This window comes from Alexandromys fortis, unplaced genomic scaffold, assembly GCF_014885135.2.
Source record: "Alexandromys fortis isolate MF-2015 unplaced genomic scaffold, M_Fortis_MF-2015_v1.1 scaffold_2_1_26212458, whole genome shotgun sequence".
Classification (NCBI taxonomy): domain Eukaryota; kingdom Metazoa; phylum Chordata; class Mammalia; order Rodentia; family Cricetidae; genus Alexandromys; species Alexandromys fortis.
The window spans coordinates 24,870,411-24,888,906 of NW_026067930.1; the positions used below are offsets into that span (position 1 = coordinate 24,870,411).

The window sequence follows — 18,496 nt, forward strand, 5'->3', positions numbered from 1 at the left end:
AGCCCAAAGAGCAATCAGCATTCTCTGCCCTGTGGGAAGTCCAAGGACCACCCACCTCCATCCAGGTCTAGTAAGGTGAGCATCCAAACTACCTAGGCTCCCACAAAGCCAATACGTGCAGTAGGATCAAAAACCCATTGCCATTGTTCTTGAGGTCTCAGTAGTTCTCATTGTCCGCTATGTTCAGCGAGACCGGTTTTGTACTCACTCATATTTGGTTTCTAGCCATAAATAAAGGACATTGAGCCTATGATTCAGGTTCTTAGAGAAGCTAAATAAGAAGGAGAATCCAAAGGAAAACATATAGGCATCCTCCTGAATATTAACCTGCATCAGGCGATGAAAGGAGACAGAGACAGAGACAGAGACAGAGACCCACATTGGAGCACCGGACTGAAATCTCAAGGTCCAAATCAGGAGCAGAAGGAGAGAGAGCACGAGCAATGAACTCAGGACTGCGAGGGGTGCACCCACACACTGAGACAATGGGGATGTTCTATAGGGAACTCTCCAAGGCCAGCTGGCCTGGGTCTGAAAGAGCTATTTGCATTTTGTGCACATTTTTTGAGTGTTTGTGATCCCCAAATACTAGTGTTGAAGTCAATCAAAAAGGGTTTATTCCGCTCCTCCCAACTGTGTTTCTCTTAAATTTCTCCAGTTTTGGCCACAGTGTTTGAAAAACTAAAGGCCATTGTTGGAGTACAGATATGGACAATCTGGCCATTTTCATGGATGCTGACTCCACCCCTAGATGCTAGCAAGAACACACTCCTTAATTTCGTGGCAAATTAGTAAAGGTGGGGGATATTCTGTAACCTGTCCTGAAGTTATAACAGTTTTAATTTCGTAAGTGGTGCTATGGATGTTTGGTGACTGAAACAGCTTAGCCAGAAGCCTTTGGATCTGTTCTATTTTATGTGCATGGAAATCACTTCCATGTCCTGCAAAAGGAAATTCCGATTCAGTAGATCCTGGCAGTTGTTTCTGGAAAGCTTCCATGCAGATGGTTGCTGTTTACCGGATGCCCTTTAGTAGCCAGCTCCTGCAGGCTGGCTAATCTTTGTGTGTATTTTTGCAAAGAAGTAACAGGGAAAAGAAACAAAGATAGCTTCTCATTTCACATTAAAAACCTCTCCTCAGTGCAGTACACACACATATATTATTAATTAGTAAAAAAAAAAAAGAAATCATGAATTTGAAGGAGAGCGTATAGAGATGTATGAAGGGGGGATATGGAGGGAAGGAAGGAATGTTGTAACTATATTATAAACTCAAAAATAAAATTTAAAATATCTATCGTTATAATTTAGATACAGTTTCAGATGATTTGTAAACTCCAAGATGTCTATGAAAGCCTCAAAGTAGCTTTTAAAAATGACCAAAGAAATTAGAATTTTCTCTTACCTAGGACCGGCTCAGATAAAGTTTTTGAAAACCCAATTTGGTCACTTTGAGAGAGGCAGTAGCAGTCAAAATATCCTTAAAATCCTTAAAATGTTTGTATTTATATATATTCACATATATAAAATATATCAAGAAGTACAGTTATAAGTTATTCTGTGGAATAAAGAATGTAGTATCTCAAGAAAGAACATTTGTCCTGTAGAAAAAAGTACCTATTCTAGAGTAAGAGTAGTTATTTCTTAATTATGCCCTCAAGAAATAAGTAGCATGTTTTTTTCTTTTAATAGACAAAGATTTTGAGAATAATAAGTGGCATGTTTTTTTTTCTTTTAATAGACAAAGATTTTGAGATTAAAAAGAAAGGTGGGTGCAATGATAGGAAACAGAGAACGCCACTGGGAATGGAGACAGCAGGTGATAGTTGGTGACCTGAAGTCCCTCCAGGAGTATAAGCAGGATAGGATATAGAAGCGGAAGTCACTGAGAGTCAGAGGAGCAATAGGAAGCCAGTGGCTGGCACATGCCCCTCACTCAGTCCTTACCACCTCAACCCCATTCAACCCATCCGACGCTATTCAACTCTATCCAACCCTTACCCAGCTCCAGCCCAACCCCATCCAGTCCTTACCCACGCCCCCACCCCCAACTCAGCGGTGAAAGCACCAGGGGTGGGCACTGCCTGGGGTTTGTGCTCTGCTGTGGTGTGCTGTGGAACTCACCATTGTGGAGACACCTGTACCACGGAGGGAAGCAAAGCATTTAGAACCTGTCTCTGCAGTCTTGGGCACTCTGAAGGTCAGCAGAAGTGTCATGAAGCTGAACGATTCTTCCTTATCTCGCATCTGATTTGTGTATTTAATGACATTGTAACACAATAGAAAGTGAATCATATTTGTTAGAATGTTTGTGTCAGGGAGGTGGCTACATTCCTGTATTAACCTCATTGTCAAAGGGGTCACTCAGCTATATGAATGGTTCTCATAGACTTAGAATTTTTTTTTTTTGTATATTTATGTGGAGATAGTCTTTCTGGATAGCCCAGGCTGTCATGGAACTCATTAGGTATCCCAGGTTAGTCTCAGACTCAAGGCAGTACTCCTGCCTCAGACTCCTGAGTGCTAGGATTTCAAGCCTGAGCCACCACTCCCAGTTTTAGATTTAGGATTTTTTTTTCTTTCTTTGAGTGTATGTATGTATGCGTGTGTGTGTGTATGTGTGTGTGTGTATGTGTGTGTGTGCAGGTGCATACGCAGTGCATACATGTAGAGGTCAGAAGTTGACATCAGGTGTCTCCCTCTATCAATCTCTAGGTTTGTGAATGGGCTTCTTTGATTGAACCTGGAGCTCACTGATTTAGCTGGACAGGCTTGCCAGCAATCTCTGGGGCACCTCTTGTCTTCATCTCTCTAACCTTTAGATTACAGGTGTGTGCCACTACGATCAATTTTTTGTGTGGTTGGGTACTGGGGCTGTGAATTCAGCTCCTTGTGCTTAGCAGGCATGTTAGCATCTGAGAGCAATTGTCTGACCTCTAGACTCAGGCTTTACTAAATGATGATTCTGAGGCTTTGTTTTAATATATTCTTTTAAGGATCACCTTCTTATTTAGCTTCTTTAGGAGATCAAATTATAGACTCACTGACCTTTATTTATCTCTAGAAACCAATTATGAGTGAGTACATTCCAAGTTCATCTTTTTGGGTCTGGGTTACCTCACTCAGGATAGTGTGTTCTATTTCCATCCATTTGCATGCAAAATTCGAGAAGTCATTGTTTTTTACCGCCTGAGTAGTATTCTAATGTGTATATATTCCACACTTTCTTCATCCATTCTTCCATTGAAGGACATCTAGGTTGTTTCCAGGTTCTGGCTATTACAAATAATGCTGCTATGAACATAGTTGAACAAATGCCCCTGTCATATGATCGGGCTATGGAGAAGGCAATTATTTCTCTTTTCTCATAAGAGTAACCAAAGCACAATAAAATTCGTGGAAAAAAATAGAACAGCTCATATTTCACATTTCTCTCTCTCTCTGTGTGTATAATATTCGTGATATATATATATATATGTATATTTATATATATGCAGCATCAGTACCTATGCAAATAACATTACATTATAAGCATTCCTCTATGTTTTGCAAGTCTGTTGCTTCAAGCTACTTACTTATCTCTTACTCATTTAATAAGGCACCTAAATATTGTTTCTTTAGGTTGAAATCTCCCTGATGTGTGGCCAAGGTTGCAATATATGTAGTGAAGTGTAAAGCAGAAATAGTTTCTATTTCTATTTTCTATTCTTTCTATTTGGAAGTATTTGTAGGCAGACTTTTCTGTCCTGCCAGCCAGCTCCCAAATAACCACACAGAGACTTTTTAATTATAAATGCTCGGCTGATAGCTTAGACTTGTTACTAACTAGTTCTTACCATTTAAATTAACCCATATTTCTTATCTATGCTCTACCATGTGGTGGTACCCCTTTTTAGCACGGCATAGTCATCTCCTGCTTCCTCTGCTTTTTGGTGGTGACTCTGCCCTACTTCCTAGCATTCTCCCAGTCTGGCTCTTCTTCCTACAGCCCCTTTCTGCCTAGCTATTGGCCAGTTGGGTCTTTATTAAATGAGAGCAAAATATCTTCATAGTGTTCGAAAGAATTATTTTACAGCAAGTATATCTTGCTAGGTTTGCAGTTATGTTTAAATCTTGAAAGTGTTTAAGATATTTCTGATACATATATATATATATTTGTGATAAAGAGCTTTATACTGAGATATTATTCTACTAGTAGGTAGTTATATTTACAGAATATATTTAATTTAAGGAAGTCAAAATTGCTGGATCAAAAAGCCAAGCAACGGGCTGGAGAGATGGCTCAGAGGTTAAGAGAATTGACTACTGTTCCGGAGGTCCTGAGTTCAATTCCCAGCAACCACATGGTGGCTCACACCCATCTATAATGAGATCTGGTGCCCAGAACACTAATACATAATAAATAAATGTTTTAAAAAAAGCCAAGCAACAACCAAAGCAAAAAACAAGTCATTGTATCATCTTAGCTAAAGACCTAGGGAAAATTCTTACCTGGTGCCTTGTCCCTGCGGAGTCACTACCACTGAAGCACAGCCTTCACCAGTAGTTGAATCTACAGTGGTCTTGGAGCAGAGAGAGTACATCTTCTCCAGGCTGCTGCCTTGAGAAGGATGTCTGGAAAAAGCGATATTCTAAAGGAAGTAGAACATTAAGAATGTCCCAATAAAAGTGGGGATCTTTGGAGACAGGGACCAGCAGGTCTATTGGCCTGTTCTCAGACCAACAGCTTCATGGAGACAGAGTGTTTATTCATGATGTGACTAAGGTCACACGACTCAGGAAAAGATGTTTGATGAAGGGTGCTATTAAAAAGCAAAAGAATTACCTATAATCTGGGAGAGAAAAGAGTGGTAGGAAGTTCCACTGAATGCTTGTCTGTCACATACTGTGACATGTGGTTTGTAGGTGACCCTCCTTTGTGAATCTCCTTTTCCTCAGGGGTCATTGGCCACAGGCCCTTGAGGTCAAAGGGAGGAGAAGCAATAAGCATGGTTCAGAAGGCCATGAGTATAAAGGAAAGAACTTTGGGTGGTGAGCTTCAGAGAGACAGCTTATTATGTTTTCCAAGGGTAAGGTGTATAATGGCTCTAAGGGCTCTTAGGGTTATGGCTGGGAAGGGCTGATTGATCATAACACAGCGCCAAATTATCATACAGGCAGGAGGAAAGAGGAACACTTATTTTCTGAGTCATAGAGCGTTTTCAGTTTTCAGGGAGCTCTGTGCAGGGTCATCCCCCAAGCAATGGTAGGCATCTGAGTTTAGGGACACTCTCCTAAGGTTAGACAAAGAGGCAGTCCTGCTGAGAAAGGGAGTCCTCCATTTTGCACCAAGTTTAGAGAGCTATCTGGACATGGTGAACTGTGACCTTAACAGTGGGGTTCTCAAGCACCCCTGTCTTCTTCAGTCCCTAAACACTTTATCTGCTGTGAATTTATTGGATAACTTGATATTGTTTAGAACTGAAAAGAGATTTGCCACCATGGTCATAGTTGGTTGGGATTTATAAAGTGTTCAAAAGATTAAGATTGTAATCTTAAAAGTTTGTCCCTGAAAACATACATACAAGTCCCATTATACAGGCTGAGGGTGTATTTATGTATTTAGGAATATATATATATATATATATATATATATATATGTATCTACATATATGTATGCAATAATAATTGAAAAAAGACATCATGAATTTGAAAGAGAGCAAGGAGGTTTGGAGAGAGGAAAGGGAAAATAATGATGGATTTTTTTTTAATCTCAAAAAATAATCTTTAAAAAGTTCTTCAAGCTGCTGGATGTGGTGTTGCTGAGTGTCAGTCTCTGTACTCAGGGGGCAGAGGCGGGGGGGGGGTCTGTGATTCAAGGCTAGTTTGAGTTCTGGGACAGGTAGGTTACTTAGACTCTTTCAACAGAATAAGATAGTTCCTCTAGTTACAGTGTGGTGGGTGGATTCAAGAGCAGAGGGCAAGGCTGAAGAAGTGAGACCGTGGAGGTGATATGGAGGGGAAGAGGGGGCTGTTATGATAAAATCACTGAGAGGGAAGTGACAGGATAGTTACAGTTGAGTGCTGGCGGAAGGACGAGGAGAAATGTTCAAATGAATGGTCTTTGACTCTCAGGTCACAGGTCAGGTACATGAATATGAGTCAATACGTTTGAGGAGTGTGATCTTTTCCTAGATTCCTGGAAGCTAAGTTCCCAAGGCAAAGTCCGTGAGATGGAGGGCTGTATGAGGGCTTGTAGTCCTAGAGTAGCAGGAGTGAGGAGAAAGGGAAGCGAGGCTGGGGGAAAGGAACATGTTTTTCTGACTTTCATCACATGATTTCCCTTCCTGATTGGTCTATGGGGCGGGAAGAAAGAGTAGCACTTATTTGCTGAGTCATACAGCGTTTTCAAGGAGCTCTGTGCAGGACCTGGAAGAACGTTCCTTGAACCTGGTGGCCAGTCAAGGAATGAAATGCAGAGATTTTTGGCTCCTCTTGGACTAGACTATAGAAATACTGTGAGAACCCTGTGGAAAGCAGATCCCGCACCCCAAAGTGGACATGGACAGTAACTGTTGAGAAGTGAGTGGAGTAAGAGAAACCTTTGTGGATTCCGAGAAAAAGAATCTCAGGTTCAGGGGACTTTTGGAGCCCAGGAGGGAATATAGGAAATTGTGAGCACAGGGAGCAGTTGCCTGCTTTCAACCCAAGTCTCTTTCCTCATTGTTTCCCATTTCTGTAAGTTTATAATGCCACAATTTTTATTATATTATTAAATGTTTTTTACGGGTCAGGTTTAGTCTTAACTCCGTATTCCTAGTTTGTATGAACCTCATACTTCCATTTCTAGATTATCCATTTAATATCTTTCCTTTCTTTTATTTACTTTTTGGGCTCATTTTTTTTGGAAGACAGATTCCACTTGATCTCATCTATTCCATCAATATTGCTGTACTGGTATCTGCAGCTTGTTTTCCAAATAGATAAAGCTCTTCAAATTAAACTAAATTGGATTGCTTTGAAAATACATGGATTTCACTTTGAATGCTTATTCTTTCTTAGGTGTACTAACACAAAACCTTTTGCCTTTGTTCTGTATAGTTAGTTTTAGGGTGATGTTAAGGTTGCACTAAGGTTTGTTCCCATGGAAATTCACGTTGAGGGTTGGTCCCCAGTAAAGCACTGTTGAGAAGTGGTGGAACTTTTAAGAGGCTTTTAGTACTTGGGGATTCTATCCCCAGTAACGGGTCAGTGCCTCCTTGTGGAAGTGAACTTTCCCGCTGTGGTCTGGACTGGGGACCATGAGCATCCATTGCCCCCAGCTGCAGCTGCTTGCCTGCATCAGTGGTAGCCTGGTTCAGATTCCGGCAGTCAGGGAGGTGCCCTGGTAGGAAGAAGTAGTACTCCGGTGGAGTGCTGGCATTCTCGTTTGATGCCATTTGCATCCGGAAGATTTGCCACAGCCTTGAGCTTCTTGAAGGGAGATAGGTGTTTGTTTCTGATTGTGCAGTGAGGGGAGACAGACCTGGCTGGGTTTCCAGTATCTTAGTTTTCCGTCTCTTTCTTGTTTTCAGCCTCACCTGAGCTTTCTGTGGTCACTGCTAATCAGTTTCTCTGAAGGTTTACAGATAATTTGCTTTCCTCAAAACAACATTTTTCTGGACATTCTGGAGGTGAAGGCTGTCTTTTCTGTTTTATTAGGCCAGTTACCTCAGCAGCATCTGCGTACTGGCTAAAAACATTTTAAAAAATTATTTACTAATGAACTTTAAATTTATACATCTTTTTCATTTTAGCTTATCCATATATTCACAAAAATCCATTCGAAGTGGATTTCAAAATACAGTTAGTGTCCTTGGTCAGTCTGTTCTTTTTAACTCCAAATCCAAGAGCATTTGTTAATCATTTTCCTTTTAGTGACTGGAACACAGCATGCCCTCAGTAAATCTCTGAAGGCTGAGTGGTAATTGAGAAAATTGAGTTTGAAGTTTGTGTTCTAATGGGAGGCTTAGAAAACAAAAAGACACTTTGGTTGTGTATGGAACTATAAAACATGAAAAAGCACAGTTTAATATTTTTTGTTTGTTTCTTCTTATTTTTAATTGTTTTTCATTATAACCAAAAAAGCCCTAAGTCTAATTTAATTACTTTTAATCAGTTAATTTTGTTGTTCTAGGAGTTGGATCTAGGGCCCTTTGCATGCTAGGCAAAGGGCTCCTGTACTATCCTCTCAGCCTTAGGGACATTACTTCAAACTTACTACTGCAAATCCAATAGATGGTTTTTGAAATAGAATTTAAAATTTTGTGTTACATTTGCTTATTAAATTTTTGTAGGTATATATGTGGGGGAGTATGTATATGTCAGAAAACACCTGTGGAGGTCAGTGGATAACTTGTGGGAATCAGTTGTCTCTTACCACACGGGTCCCAAAGACCATATTCACATGGTCAGGCTTGGTGGCAAGCACCTTTCCTCACTGAGCCATGCCATCTTGAGAAATGCAGTTTATACGTTTTAACACAGTTTGCCAAACATGGTTTATTTAGGATTACCATACGTATCTGTCTATGGAGGGCTTTCTCTGGAGGTAGGTCTGTACAGCAGCCATTTATGTACTGCACATAATAACACTGCGTACGTGGGGTTTCTGAATAGACTAACATGATAATGGTGGGAGACTATGGTAATCTTTCTTCCTTTCCTGCTGCCCCTTTGGGACTATAGACTTTGATAGTCACTAATTTCATATAGCATTTTGTCAAGGTTGATTTGCATTTTTGAGTGAACATGTGAGGTTGTTGGTAATGACAAAATTAATATGTAAAATGGGAGAAACAGCAAACTTAGTATTTTCTGCAAACTGACTGCTCTTTTTCTTATTTATAAAATAAACAAGGACATAGGACAGTGGGTTATAGATGGTAGGAAAGCCACGATCTGGCTTTGGGAACTGGGTCTTGGCTCTCACAAATGAGACCCCATCTCTTCCATTCACACCCCATGAAATAGATGAATGAAATGTTGACAGTTACCCTTAAATATCAATGGATAAGTCTAAGGCCATATAATGTGTGAATTGTAGTTTTGTTTTAATCTTCTGTGTATTAATTTTATTTTTACCCTTTAAGGTTTTGCTGAAGGAATCTGTCCAGAAACCCAATCCTCTGTAACTAAAGAGCTTACCCCCGAGTTAAGAACAGCATAAGGGAGAAGCTGTGTCAGAATGTGGTTGATAGGATCATAGATTAAGGAATTCCCCCTACGGAAGATTAAGGGCTCCATAAATTGGTGAGAGATTGGGAGTAAGGATAAGTAAAAGGTAAACAAGTCTTTGAGAAATGAGAACCAAATATCTTCGTAAAATTTCTGAATATGTTCTGGATATTCAGATACTTTTCCCCCATTGTCCTTAACTCTATCATTATTACTTGGTTAGCATCTCCTGTCAAATTGCTAACAGACTATCAATTCAGTCTTTGGGAGAAGAAATAGAAGCCTGAGAAAAATTATTCAAATGGCAGGCCTGCAGCTGGGGTCTGTATTGATGTCCCTGGACCATGCTGCAATCAGGGCCCACATGGAGGCCTGGGGTATGGGCCATAACTTGTTGGTATCCAAGGACTATGCCACTACTGTAGCCAGGCTGATTTGGGTGGCCAGGGCTGTCAACTGAGGCCATGGTATTGTTTGGATCAGAGCTGTGTCCAAGGGCCATGTCTGGGTTTGTGGTCCTGCCGAATCCAGGGCCTGGGTTGATGTCTGTGGCTCCTGAGCCCATCAAAGACTGTACCAATGCCCAGAGTCTGGGTCTGTGACCCTATAGCAGCCAGGGTCTGAATTGATGTCTGGGGCTCCTGTTGTCACCGAGGGCCATCCAGGTGACCAGGGTCTGGTTGGCCACCTTGAACCATGTCAGTGTCTGGGGACTGTGCCTCACCTGGAGCCTTGCTGATCTGGATAGCTGGCACTGTCACGTGGAGATGTCCGGTACAGGCGACAGCCCAAGACCATGTCTAGCAGAGATAGGGGGCTAGGATGGTGTCCATGGCCCCAGGACACCACTGAGGAATGTGTAGATGCCTGGTGCCAGTCATCTGGATCCATGTTGGTACCCAGGGGCCAGGCTGATCAAAGGGGCCTGTGCTGCCACCGGTGCTGTGGTGGTGTCTGGACTGAGATTCTGCTGGGGGCTATGTCCGGGTCCATGGTCTTGCTGCAGCTAGAGTCTGTGGTGATGTCCTTGGCCTGTGTTAGCACAGGGGTCATTGGAGCCATGCTGTGTTGAGCTGGTCTCACCCTTCACTGAACCCTGCGAGGGCTGGTCCTGCCCCTTGCTGGACAATACAACAGGCAAGCTAGCCCTACCCCTCACCTTGGTGTGTGCCTCACCTGGGAAGCACACCCTGTGGTCTAGGACTCAGGTGAGCTGAGCCTGAGGGCACGAGAGCAGGAAAGCTGACCCCCCCCCCATTTGCCATGTGGTGGCATGGATGAGAGAAAGGTGTCCTCCTCCGCCTATCCATTATCACCTGTGGCAGGTGAGAGAGCTGCCCTGGGCTCACAAGAGGAGAGCTAGCCCTGACCCTTACTGACGGCAGTGTGTGAGAAAGTAGTGTTGGTCCATCTGGGCACCAATTAGAGCCGAACCTCTTCTTGGGATGCAGGTGAGACAGCCCTGAAGGCATAAGAGTAACAGAGATGTCCCCCATCTGCTCTGTGATGGCACAGGTGAGGGAAAGATGATGTCCCCTTCCACCCTTTGCTACCTGTGACAGATGACAACCGCTGCTACTATTGTCAGGGTCTCAGGTGAGCCAACCCTGAGAGCAGGAGAGCTGAGCTGACCTGACCCTCTTGTATGTCCCCTACAGCAAGCAATAGAGAGGGTCCTGCACCTTGCCTTGGCAAAACAGTAGAACTGACCCTAGTGATAAGACTAAGGGGCCTACTCCTTGCCGTAGGCTGCATTGGGTGAGGTAGTTGAGACAGTGCCGGAGAGCTCTTCTGAGTAGTGAGGATGAGAGAAAATTAGGTAGCTAGCTGACCAACATAGCTACAACCGAGATCCAGAACCAGGGCTATGAGTTATGGATCTCATCTGTGAACTTTTGGAGCACGAAAAGAGGACAAACCTACAGATGCAAAAGTGCAGGATCTCTAAGACACAGGACAATAACAACAACAACAGGATAGCAAAGAGAAGCCCCCATGAGAGCCCATTACCAGTGATGTAGCAGAAGCCAGAGTCCTTGAGCCAGACCAGTGACTCATGACAAGAAACACAAGTAAAGATGAATAGACTAAAGAGTAAACTGTGTGACTCAACAGAGCACACTACAGCTTCCACAATGAGATTCTTCTTCTAATTTTTTTTTGTTTAGTTTTGTTTTTTCTTTGAAATGTTCTGTTTTGGGGGAGTTGCAAGGACAGAGGACTGGAAGATGAGCGGTATCAGGATGCATGGTGTGTAATCCACAAAGGGTCAATAAAAATGAAGCACAAAATGGACAGGCTTAGAAAAAAGGAGAGAATATAAGAAAGAGCTTCGGAAAAATGATTCCTTTATCTGAAAGACTTTTTGCTCGTGTGCATGGTGGGGAGTTCCTGGACGGGGGATGGATGTGAGCGAAGATCTGAAGGAGGAGAAATGAGGAGAGAGGGGAGGATGGAGGCAAGGAGGAAGAGGGGGAACAAGAAAGAGGCAGAGAGAAGAAAGCAGGGAAGAAAAGCAAAGAACAATTTCAGATCTTAATTGAAAATCACCCCGTTCTTACTTTAAGGGTGGTCAAAACTAAAGTGTGTTATTACCACATGTTAAGCTGGGAATTGAGGTTAAGTTATTTTTACCATCAAGCTTTATGCTAATGTAAAGATGGAATAAGAACCCATAGGAAAGAGCTGTCGAAACTTGTTCTCCTAAGAGAAATAGCGAAATGTTTTTTTAATAGTGATTGGAAAGCTATGACGCTAATGCCATTTTTTGAAGTTTACTTTTTAATATTTTTATTAATTCCTGTAGCCTTTCATACAATATATTCTGATTATATTCACCCCAGCTCCTTCTTTCAATCCACCACCCCCTCCCTATACCCCAAACTTTGTGTCTTCTTTATTTGATTCAGTAACCCATTGAGGCCAATGTGTGCTGTCCATTTGCTTCTGGATGTAGAACACAGAACCACACCCTTAGAGGAAACTATTTGTCTCCCAACAAAGGCTATCAGTTGTCCAGAGCTCTCCAGTTAGAAATGGGGGTCTTAGGAGCCCACTGCTACTCCCCGCTAGAACGTCGAGTGGCTTTATCTTGTATGGCTCTTCTGCAGGCTTCCATAGCCGCTGAGAGTTTGTGAACACAGTGTGCTTGCTACATCCAGGACAGGTTTTCTCAGGACCTCTCGAACCTATGACGTCTATAATCATTCTGCCCCTTCTTCCTCAATGGTCTGAACCTTAGCGAGAGCTACTGCAATCTTTCAAAAAGCGTCAACCATGGGTTTGAACTTCTGTTCTTGGTTATTAATGTATTTCAAGATCCATCTTGCTTTACATACAAATATTATAAAATTTCCATCATATTTAGTTAAGACAATGTAACAGTAATCTTTTAGTGACAACTAAGTTAGAGAACACAGTTTTAGAGGCTTAGAAGGTAAAAGAGTGATCCTATAGGATGAAACATTTGAAAAGTCAAATGTGTCTATACCATACTGTTCCGAACATGCCTAGCCTTTTCCGACCTCAGAAGCTAAGCAGAGATGTACAGTTTTTGCTGGTACTCGGGTGTTGTGACACATCAGAGTGAAATGTATATACTAATCTCACCTCATGTTCCATTTTGGGCTTATTTTCAGGGAAAAGGATTCCTATAGAAGATGGAACACTGTCCGTTTTCCAGAATGTGTATCCGAGCCCATCAGTGGAACCTGACCCTACAGTGCTGTACCCAAATGCCTGGAGAGAACCCACACTTCTGCCTGAAGCTTCTGTCCTCCTAACACCATGGTTGTCTCGGCGGTGTTGACTGCATCCCATGCTGGGACATCCAACACGACATTTGTCGTCTATGAAAACTCCCATGTGAATATGACAACATCCCCACCGTTCCAGCATCCCAGCCCTGCTCCGCTGATTAGATACAGTCTGGAAACCATGACCAGCACTGGCTTTAGCTCCTTAGCAGTGAACAGCACAGCCATGACCCCGACACCAGCAGTTTTTAAGAGCCTAAACGTAGCTCTCCAGATCATCCTTTCGGCTATAATGATATTTATTCTGTTTGTGTCTTTTCTTGGCAACTTGGTTGTTTGCCTCATGGTCTACCAAAAAGCTGCCATGCGTTCTGCCATTAACATCCTTCTTGCCAGCCTGGCTTTTGCAGACATGCTGCTTGCTGTGCTGAACATGCCGTTTGCCCTGGTAACTATTCTTACCACCAGATGGATATTTGGGAAATTCTTCTGCCGGCTGTCTGCTATGTTTTTCTGGTTGTTTGTGATAGAGGGGGTTGCTATCCTGCTCATTATTAGCATTGATAGGTTTCTGATTATAGTCCAGAGGCAAGATAAGCTAAATCCATACCGGGCTAAGGTCCTTATTGCAGTCTCCTGGGCAACTGCTTTTTCCGTAGCTTTCCCATTGGCTGTGGGGAATCCTGATTTGCAAATCCCTTCCCGAGCCCCACAATGCGTTTTTGGGTACACAACTAATTCTGGATACCAGGCTTATGTGATTTTGATCTCACTCATTTCTTTCTTTATACCTTTCCTGGTGATACTGTATTCGTTTATGGGCATCCTCAACACCCTGCGGCACAATGCCTTGAGGATTCACAGCTACCCAGAAGGAATATGCCTCAGCCAGGCCAGCAAACTTGGTCTCATGAGTCTGCAGAGACCCTTCCAGATGAGCATCGACATGGGCTTTAAAACGCGTGCCTTCACCACCATCTTGATCCTCTTTGCTGTTTTCATCGTCTGCTGGGCCCCATTCACCACGTACAGCCTTGTGGCGACCTTCAGCAAACACTTCTACTATCAGCACAACTTCTTTGAGATTAGCACCTGGCTACTCTGGCTCTGCTACCTCAAGTCTGCATTGAACCCCCTGATATACTACTGGAGGATTAAGAAATTTCATGATGCCTGCTTGGACATGATGCCCAAGTCTTTCAAGTTCCTGCCACGCCTCCCTGGTCACACAAGGCGACGGATACGCCCCAGTGCTGTCTACGTGTGTGCGGAGCATCGGACGGTGTTGTGAATATTGGAACTCGGAGACATTTGGAGTCGTTATGGTTCTCTATTGACTGAATTTTTTTTTCATATGGCTTCTAAACTTCTATTGTTTTTTTTTTCTATAGTGTGCGTGCGTGCCTGCGTGAATGCATGTGTGTGTATGTGTGTGTTATAAAGAAAGAATGGAAGGTACTTTGATCCCGAAACCAAGGATATACTGCAAGAAAGTGGTCATATTTGTTACCTCTAGATTAAGAAAACTTTGGGGGGATGTCTGTTTAGTTGACTGATTTTATTTTCGTAGCATGAATCAGGATTGTGCTTCATGGAGCCTGCAGTTAACTTGAATTGTAGGTGTTTTTTTTTAATGCTGCTGAGTCAAGCTTGGTTGAGTTAATCAGTTCCTTCCCCTTTCCTTCAAGACACTGCTGCTCTTTGCCATCATACTGGAGTCCAATCCCTAGGCATCTCAGTTGGTAGCTTCTTAGTTTTATTTAAAAACAAAACCCGAGGAGGTTGGTGACATTTTAAAGGTTATTACAATTTACTTTGGTGCACTTTAAGAGACAATGTACAGATTAAGTCAGGTGTGTTCTTAGAATTGTTTTTATATATGACATTGTGCTTTGGGAGATAGGTGCTTATGGTTTCTAGGTAGATAGTTTTAGCTGCATGTACAATTTAAAAGGGAAGATAAAGACACAGGGATTTTTTTCTAAGCACAATAGTGAGTTTTTAGAGCACCAGGGAATCCTGGAGGAGGCACGGCACGATGGCAAATTTCAGGGAGGAGCAGAATGAGAGGGCGGCTGGCCCAGCGTAGGAGCATCGTGCTGATTCAAGCATTCGCACCAACCTTAGAGAGAAAGGGCCGCCCGCCACTGGGTGGTGGTGCTGTATGCAGGTGCCACACAGTGCTCTGTCCTCCTCGCTCTCTGTGAAGGAGGAATCCTTTGTTTCCTTGATAAGATAAAAGAAATCCAAGTTTCAAAGAAACAGAAATCCTGCACAGAGGTTCTGGTAGAGCTGGACTCCCAACATCTGAGATGCAGATGCTGTTGTTCCATTGTGCCGGAAAGACTCCTCATTCAGTCTGAACCTGGCAAAATCAAGGGGGATGTGGCATATTCTTTCTCTCCTCTCCTCTCCTCTCCTCTCCTCTCCTCTCCTCTCCTCTCCTCTCCTCTCCTCTCCTCTCCTCTCCTCTCCTCTCCTCTCCTCTCCTCTCNCCTCCCCCCCTCTCCTCTCCTCTCCTCTCCTCTCCCCTCCCCTCCCCTCCCCTCCCCTCCCCTCCCCTCCCCTCCCCTCCCCTCCCCTTCCCTCCCCTCCCGTCCTGTCCTCTCCCTCTTCTCTCCTCCTTTCCCCTGCCCTTCTCTCCTCTCTCCTCTTCTCTTTTTGGACAGGGTTGCATGAAGACCAAGGAGGCCTTGAAGTTGCTCTGTATCTGAGGAAGCCTTGGAGTTTCTAAAGGAAAAAAAATGACTTCGACCACCCTCTCAAGTGGGTGGGCCATCTAGTGTGGTCTTTAGCGTGATTGGTAGTGGAGCCTTTTGCCTCAGTGCTTCCCTTAGCAAACCTGAAGTCTGGTGAATGTCAGAAGTGTGTCTTCCCAAGAAAAGGGAGAGAAACCCTGTCGGAGCTTAGATCAACTTTAATAGGTCAGGCTTTGGAATTTTCATTCTTTGCCTTTAGTTGTCTGCCTTTCCTGGTGTGTCCAGGCCCTTGGTCCACCTCGCTCTGTTACCAGCGGCACACCTTGTAAACTGACTGGTTGGGCTACAACTGTAGACTAAAGCCAAAAGGGCTGAAAGCGTGGCCTTTTGGGTGCACTCTGGGCTAGAGAGTACTTTAACAGGGATGTGTATATAGTACCTTTTCAGAAGTCTACTGCTTTTTGAGCCACTGGGAAAAACAAGCCTGTGCTTCCTCAATTATAAAAACCCAAGTTGGACTGCATGAATTGCTGAGGTCTTACCTAGCCCTGAGGGATATTTGTTGGTGTTGTTTGTTTATGTTTTCCCATATGCAAGTATAGTGGGAAGAGCCCAGCCTACTTCATGAGTATTGTCTGGTCTCCAGTATTACTTTATATTTGCCTTGTTAGTTCTTTATTAAATTGCTGTCTGAAGAGCTCTGGCATGGTCATCAGGAATTGGGATGTTAGAAATTTGTTGACAGCACCAAAGACCTGGGAAATCCTGCTCCTGAGGTGATTGCAACCATGTTGTAAATCCCCTGTCTGTTGAATCAGCTTGAGGGACTGGTGTATACTATTGCCCACATCATGTTGAGATCATTGTGTATGCGAGCCACCTACCTCTTTAATTCCTAATCGATATTTCTCACAGGTAAATATGTCTTTGTCCATGTGGATCATGCAGGACTTAAACACTGTAGTAGATACTAACAGCACATTGAAATGCATTTTGCTTTCTATTGTCCATATGAACTGGGTTGAAAGCAGACATTAATACAGATGCTAAAAATTCAACTTTCAAGAACGACAGCACTGTGTATATTGATGCAGACTGGTGACTCTTCAGACTCCTTTTGTGACGATAGTCACACTGAGTTTCACGCTCTGTGTTGTGGTCGGGGTGCAGTTGAGGGTACTCTTTCGCGGTTTGGAGGCAGCTACACTTGGCGAGCGCTTTAGAGAGACTGCTGAGCCCACAAGGAAGCCATAGGGAAGGGGCCCTTGAACAGCAGCTCTCTCTGCACTGGCTAATCTGTTCAGATGGCAGTTTACAGATCACCTTCAATAATCTCATTATCTATACCTTTTGAGAGCTTTAGGAAAAAAATATTATGGTGCACCGTCAAGGAATATAGGCATGAAATTGCATGTTGCCTATTATTCCATGTTTTCTTGATGGGGAAATACCACTATTATTAGCCACTGCTGACTGACATAACCAGAAATTATTTATTTTTCCTCCTAGCTAGTTTGCATGAAAGAGATATGAAAATATTTGTTGTCAAAAAAAAAAGAGTAAAAAGAAATTTCAAATAGTTGGCAGTAGTGATATTTAAACTTTAATGAGCATTTGAATATCCCCAGGGAAGGTCAGTGGTACAGATTCCTGGGCCTCTGTGTCAGGGATTGGGCACAAGAATGTTTATTTTTATTATATTGAGTGTTTTGCCTGATTCTAGTTTAGATGGTTGCTGGGGCATAGTTCCAAGAAACCCTCCTGTAGAAAATAAGTATACCCGTTAAATACTGTCTGTTTTATCTTCAAACAGTTGTGTGTCGGAAAGCCAACGGTGATCCACAGTGAAAGAGTTCGTGCCTATCTAGCCTCCAGGTGTGCTGGGGTGGATATGGCCAGCACCAGCTCTGCTTTCTTTTCACTGGCAAAGTCTGATGAACCCTGTGGTTTCACAGTTGGGGTGAAAGAATGACTCACTAATTGTTAAGTCATGACTTCCAGAAGGCTGATTAGTATAGTATTCCTTTTCTGCGGATGTCTCTGCAGGGCATCTTAGTCTGTGTAATTTCCTGAAGAGAGTGAGGGGAATGGAAAGGCCCATCTAATTCCTAGTTCTCTGCTCAGAGCGGTTGTTCAATTGAAGCATGAAGTAAAACAAAGTAGCCTTTTATCTTCATACTTTTGTTGCTGACAATGATATTTAATTTCTTTGACCTTTGTTTACATGGAAATATGTATGTATATATCACAACTATTTCCATATGCTTGCTATTTTATTCTGTCATGATTTTTATTTAAGTGTAAAGTACTACTAGATTCAAATTTATTTCCATAATCATAATTTTGATGAACTGCCTTCATTGAAAACTTTGTTTTTATAACAATGAATAAAAATATCAAAGCACATGTTTGTTATTGCAAGTAAATGTTAATACATTTTTCAGCTATCTATAGGTACGTGTCATTTTTAATTCAAATTAATTGATTTTAAAATGATGCCTAGGCTTTAGTGAATGGATAACTTTTAATTTGGGGTTGTAACATTTAAATCCCAAAAGTATGTTTATTTGTTAATATTCTTATTACAACCAAGAAAAGAGCTACCAGTAAAAAAAAATGAATAAATGTTTAATATTTCTAAAGTGGAGTTTTTTTGGTTTTTGATTTAAAGACTTCATTTCATCATAGAAAATTTTGGTTTGAATGATGAGAAACTGAGTTTCATATCACATTCTGCTCCCTTTGGATTCTTGACTTTAACTGTCCAGTCTGTTTGTGTAAAGGTGTTTTAGGTTTAGAAGGTCTCAGTGCAGCTCTGGCTGGAATGAAACCCGAAAGAGGACAATGA

At 42.5% G+C, this 18,496-nt stretch overlaps 2 protein-coding genes across 2 annotated transcripts in view; both read left to right on the forward strand.

Moving 5' to 3' along the window:
- Positions 1–15,428, forward strand: part of Gpr63 (G protein-coupled receptor 63) — a 44,463-nt gene extending 29,035 nt beyond the window's left edge. The window contains exon 2 of the mRNA XM_050144959.1: positions 12,833–15,428. Coding sequence (XP_050000916.1) covers positions 12,981–14,240 — 1,260 coding nt within the window. The 5' untranslated portion in view covers positions 12,833–12,980 and the 3' untranslated portion in view covers positions 14,241–15,428. The remainder of the gene's footprint in view (positions 1–12,832) is intronic.
- Positions 12,981–14,240, forward strand: LOC126503508 (probable G-protein coupled receptor 63). Its single transcript, XM_050145227.1, has one exon. The coding sequence runs from the start codon at positions 12,981–12,983 to the stop codon at positions 14,238–14,240; it is 1,260 nt and encodes a 419-aa protein (XP_050001184.1).
- Positions 15,429–18,496: the final 3,068 nt, after the last annotated feature.